Source organism: Egretta garzetta, unplaced genomic scaffold (assembly GCF_000687185.1).
Source record: "Egretta garzetta isolate BGI_Z169 unplaced genomic scaffold, ASM68718v1 scaffold353, whole genome shotgun sequence".
Classification (NCBI taxonomy): Eukaryota; Metazoa; Chordata; class Aves; order Pelecaniformes; family Ardeidae; genus Egretta; species Egretta garzetta.
Genome location: NW_009259307.1, coordinates 291,338 through 297,474, shown reverse-complemented (window position 1 = coordinate 297,474; position 6,137 = coordinate 291,338). Strand labels below are relative to the sequence as shown.

The 6,137-nt window shown below is 38.4% G+C and overlaps 1 protein-coding gene across 1 annotated transcript in view; it reads left to right on the top strand.

Moving 5' to 3' along the window:
- Positions 1–6,137, top strand: part of PCSK5 (proprotein convertase subtilisin/kexin type 5) — a 254,875-nt gene that overhangs the window by 235,897 nt on the left and 12,841 nt on the right. Inside the window, exons 28-29 of the mRNA XM_035891730.1 lie at positions 5,426–5,509; positions 6,019–6,136. Of these exons, the coding sequence (XP_035747623.1) occupies positions 5,426–5,509; positions 6,019–6,136 (202 nt within the window). The remainder of the gene's footprint in view (positions 1–5,425; positions 5,510–6,018; position 6,137) is intronic.

Sequence of the window (6,137 nt, the reverse complement as noted above, 5' to 3'; positions counted from 1 at the left end):
GAAGAGCGTGGAAAAATAACATATAAAATGAAGAAAACAAACCATCTTTTATCCATCAGAACACTTACTGCTTGCACTACCTGGCATACAGATCCATTGTCCATAAGGAGCAGGTAGAGAGAGCAAGATGGACAGCACAAAGAAGATTAGTATATGCTAGTAAGAACTCTTATAATGCAGATGTGGGTTTAAATGAAATTCAGGAGGTGCTTTAAATGCTATTATATTTAAAGGCATGTCCATTTAGATATGGCCATATGCTCTACTCATATGTCCTCAGGTTTTGCAGAGGGTTTAATCTTTTTTTTTTTTAATAAACTTCACATTTTCTGGAACAACTGGTGAGCATGTGAAGATGATCGCGCTTCTTTCCGTGTGGACCTGTGTTTTTCACCCCGAATATTTTTGAGGACTCATTTAATCTCTCTCTAAAATCAATCTGAAAAATTCTGGGAGCTCAAAGTAATATCCCCTAAGTAAAAAGAAAGGAAATATGGGGATATTGTGTTAAATGGAGCTAGAATTTCACTAATTTTTTTCCTTAATTCAGGTTGGGGTCACAGTTAAAGTCTTACAGCCCTAGGTTTCAAGAAACTCTGCCATTGTCTCATTCATGTTGCACAAGCCCAAATGAGAAAAGAAAATAGAAAAAAAATATTTTTCAATCTTCCCCTACCCTTCCAAGTTTGATAACCCCTTGAATGGGCAGTATAATAATGGAATACAGTGTTTTTTCAGTGTCAGTGCCCCACTTTTAGAATATAGTTGGTTTACAACTCCTTGTCATAGATTTCATCACATGGCTTCTACATTTACAAGTTTCATTTGCAAGCATAAGAGCTATAGACTTAAATTTTAAAGGGAAGTTTGTTGGACCCTCAAGTACAGAACGGCATCCTTTAGAGGAAAGCAAAATACAACCCAAGAGCTAAAACCAGTAATTTCCAAGCTTTCCATTTATCGTCAGTCCAAAGACCAAGGAAATACAAGACCATTTTTCAGCTTTGTAAGGCTATTCTTTGGAAGCTCTGGTTACATTATTGGAAGTAGCGTGCACAGGTTTCCATAAACAAATCTCTTGCATCGCATTTTTCCCATTTGGGGAACTTTTTGTTATGCAAGAAAATTATACTTAAAACCTTCACATCATTCCAAATGTGTGTTGGGGTTTTTTTAGTAAATGAAAGCCTGTTTCCAGTCAGTAAGAGCTTTATCACAGGAAAAACTCGTTTTAACTATCCAGAATTTTTTTTTAAAAAAAAAAAGTTATTGTAAGATTTCTTCTGTCAGTATTGAAGTTAGTACATTTAAACACATGTATTTGACTGGAAAACTAAAGGTTGTCTCCCGTGACAACTATCAGAAGCCCAATTGCTTGTGTCCATTCCCCTCTGGTGGTGACTAGCTCATATTACAGAAAACAACAAATGCTGCCGAAATTACAAGGATTAAATGCAAATAAAAAGCACTTCACCAAAAAAGATTTTATTTTTAATGGTAAGGCTTAAAATGCTTTTGAAACAATGACCTCTTTTAAACACTGTTCAGTGTTCTCTGCTTATTTTTACCTTCCTCCTATCTATTTTTTACATAACACCAACTCTCTCGCCAGGATCAAGGTCCTTTTCCCCTGGCAACACATACTTCAGTGGTATTTCTCATTTGCTTCTTGACAAAAACAACTGGTATTAAATTACAGAACTTAAAACTACTCAGTAGGGATTTTAAAAAAATAAAGCATAAGCCAGGTAGCTGGATGCAAAGCTGCTAAAAAGGGAAATGGAAAATTTTATTATTTACTGTATATTAGAAAAAGGCCAATGACATATTCAGTGGGAAAATCAGAACTCTGCCCTGACAAATTCTGAAGGTTTGTTAAAGCAACTGATGGAGGAAAGGAGGATGTGCAACTGCAGGCAGACATCAGGAACAAATGGTTTTTCTTTCAGCCAAAGTTCTAGAGGCAAAGTGAAAAATATTAATTAAAAATTACACGGATGTACAATATATCATCAATTATCCAATGTTCTTTTTCAGAGCGCGCCAAATGACTAGTCTCTAAAAGGGAAAAATCTTAGGGTTTGCAAGCTAGTGGGCATCTTCCCTCAAGAGAAGAAAAAGAGAGAAGGTCTGTGTGTTTAAGGATTGGAGAATACAAAATCTATTAACACCAAACATCCAGCCTTTCAGGAGTATTCCTTATATTCTTACAGATGGCATCAAGAAGGATACTCTAGGGATTTGTTCAGTAATGAAGAGTCAGGAAAAAATGTGAAGATAAGGAGTAGTCTCTCTAAAAATATCTTGTGACAGTGAATTCTTGCATCTCACAAGAGTAAGCAATGGTCACCAGCAAGTTACTTTGAGGATTATTTGGATAAGCAAACTGAAAATGCTTGTGTGGTATGTGGTTAGGAACATCTAGAGGCTTGAGACAGACTCAAACTGCCTTCTACACACAGGGGCACTTAAAAGGGCTAGAATCATCTTAGAACAGCATGTGGTAACCTGAAATATAGAAAATAGGTCTTCAGCAAGGAAAAAAGTCATAGAAAATATGTCAGCAAGAGACAGAAAGGATCTAAATTCACAGGACCTGCTATTGCAGAAAGCCTTACAAGATTTCCACACCCCCATGCTTAAAATGGTTAAGAAAAGCAGAACTCATTCTCCTCAAGGATGAAACTTACAGGCAAATAAACATGGTATTTTAAAATAGCTTTGTAACTCTAGTTCTTCGCTCCCTAAACTACATGATTATTAATCTATATGTAAATGTGTAACTTATACATAGATAGTACGAAGTACCAAGCCTAATCAGGATTTTTTAAGAAATCTCCTTTCACCCTAAACGTTTGGTGAATCCAACAACTGCCTCCCCAGCAGGAGGAACTCAATTGAAAGAGGCCCCACTTATACTGTTGATAGCAGAAGATGGGGCATTTCATTGCTGCTTTAGGTAGTACTGAACTCACTTCACACACTGAGGTCTCCTTGTGTCTCTCCAGTCCTTTGTCTACCTACCCCTGTGCTCCCATGCCTCCAGCTTCAGAGATTACTTAATAGCAAATCCCTCCCCTTCCACTCTTGGGCTCCTGATGCTTATACATCACTTCCACCTTTTCTTCTTCCACAAGTCAGGGACTCTGTGTCTTCCTTACTTGTTCTTGTATTGCCAAAGAGCTTTTCCAGACATTTTCATTTTTGCATGCTGATGATTACCTGATACCCTACCCCCTTAGGTTCAGCTATGGTCAATATAAAATCACAACAGTGACACAAAATTCCTGTCTACTCAAACCCAGGGGTTTTATGTCAGCTGTTTAGCAGTGCTTGAGACAGCACATCTCAAAATTCAGTTTCAGGTGTTTTCTACCTCCTTCTGGCCTCTGTACCTCTGGAGCTGAAAATTGTTTTCAGGTGGTACTTACTGAAATACTGTCCTAGTCCCACTTGTCTTGGTCCGTGATAGGTCTCTGACTCACCATGGCCATCAACACTTATAGCCATAAAGCTATAGCTAAAGCTATTTGCTGTCTTGCCAGGTGAACACAAGGATCTAATACCTCGCCCATTGGCCTCCAGCTGGGCAGACCCAGTCTTCAGCCTGGACTGTCATGATCCACATTCACCCTGATACTGTGCAGGTTTCTTCTGTTACACATATTACCCTGTGGATCCTATGGCCTGTGTCTGGACCCTGCAAACACGCTTGGGCCCTTGGTCAGGGAGGACAGACGTGCTGTAGACAGAAGGGTGATGACAAGGAAAACTCTTCTAATCTCCTGCTGTACCTGGAGCTGCTTAATACTGTGCCAGTTGCCACCAAGAGCTGCAAACACTACAAGTGTTCACTGCCCTGTGCAACTAGTATTCACAAGTAGTCCTGGCAAAGAACGACTAACCATGTCCTTGCTGAGTGCGCTACTGTTAAACAGCCAGGTTTTGATCTGCTCTACTGTCCCTGGACCCTCCTGAGTTGTTCTTGTTCTGGGCAGGGACAGCATATTGAGATTTTTTTTTTTTAGCACAGAGGGTTTTTAAATGTTCTGAGCTGCTGGTAGTGTTGGATGTGGATGTGACATTGTTATGGATTGTCTCCTAGCCACACTGAATGTGGACCTAACTTCTTTCACTGAGATAGCTATGGCTCCGCTCATTTAGCAGTACAGTTATAAATAATAATAATGAATAATATTTTAATTATTATTCCTTCTTCTCCTGCCCCTGTGCCGTGTTATGCACATACCCACTTTTATACCGAGTGCCTCGCTGCTTAATAAAATGCCCTTGTGGGAAAGGATGCTATGTAAGTTTCCTGTTCTCCTCCCTCCTCTTTCTACTCAAAGCATTTGCTTTCATGCCTTTCATTCTAAATGTCAATATTTTATACTACCCTAGGATAACAGGCAGAACAAAAAAGTGTAATGATATACTGCATGTGGCTAATGGATACTGTCAGCCAGTACATCAACTTACAGAAATCATATATATTTAATTGGCAGGCTGAGCTGCATGTACTAACTGTGGTGCAAAGCTCAATCTGCAACCAGTGTCTGATTTATGCTTTTTTCTATTATTTTCAGCAAAATCAAAAGACTACTGTCTTCTGTCCACTGGTCCACATTTACTTTTTTATCAGACGTCCATTTACCTGTTTTTATAATTGCTTGGATCAAAACTCAGAGCTGTATGCTGAGACCTATAAAATTGCATGACAGACTTTCTGTGTATTAAGTATGATCCTCAAATCTCCTTGTCATTTTGGAGCTGAGTAACACATTGAATAAAGCCTATGCAAAGCATAACCAAAGTCTTAGTTTTCCACAGGCATAAAAACTCCATTTGACACACATAATACTCTTCCTTTTGGAGGGAAATAGCAGGCAATAGCTTTTGGGAGAACTATTTTGATAGATTTTCTTTCCAAACACTCACTTCTCTCTCCTGCCTACTCAGAGTTTTCTCCCTTAGTTACAGGGTAATGGTGTTCTGCAATCAGCTAGTTCAAAAATCTCCATGAAAATACCTCACTACACCAAGTCTCCCAAATTTACATACTTTCTAGCTCTTCCAGTTTGTAATCTAGTAGGATTATAGATCTGGATTTGGAGTACTACTTTGAAACTAAAGTTACTAAACTAGATTATTGTTCTCATTTGCAATGACTAGTCCAGAACAGTGCCTTAGTGAATCTCAGGATAACGTTTATATTTTCCTTTATTACAACTCTTAACTTACCATTTAAGAGAGTGGTGTTGAACAAAATCAAGTTCTTAAACTTCATGAATTCCAAAAATGTACAGAGGTACATCTTCAGAACAGCTTAGAAAAAAGCCATAGAAAGAAAAAAACCAAACCAAACAAAACAAAAAAAAAAAAACCAACAAAAAAAGCCACCAAACTTTTTTTCCTTTTATCCCAGATGCAGTAAAAATATTGCAGTCCTGTGATCCTTCCTGCAGGACCTGTGAGAAATCTGCTGACATATGTACTTCATGTCCAGAAGGTAAGAGACTTAAACTTCTTTGGGTAAGTTTTGAAGAGGCTGAAACATTGTGTACCTTACACACTTCCAGTGAATATTCTTGTCAATGGTCACTAGAAAGTTGTTTGCCAGCTTAAAGCATAGGCAGGTAATCAGATAACCACCAGCTGAAGTCGGGCATCAACACATGCCCTTAGCAACAGGGGTAAAAAAATTGTTAGATGGATGTTGTTCCTTTTCTTTCTTTTCAATCAAAAATTGTAGACATGATGCAGGAATTACTGAATAGGGATTTATTCAGAAATATGTACTAGATAAACCTGATGAGTCCTCCTAACCTTAAATTTCAGTGAAGGTTGAGCAAACTACTTTGGGAAATGGCTTGAAGGATGTTTTATTCATGTTTTTAAGCATCAAAAATTTAAATTTCAAGGAAGTTGGAAGATGTTTTTTATACCCATCCAAGGCAGGAAACTTTAAAATGTATTTCTAATTGGTGCCTTTTCCCACCTGGGTTGTTCTTTTGCCAGGAAAATTTCTTACCCATCACACCTGTGTTACTCTGTGCCCTCAAAAAACTTTTGGCAATGTTGCAAGTGGGAAGTGTGAGATGTGCATGGATGGCTGTGAGGTGTGCTCCGACCACTGG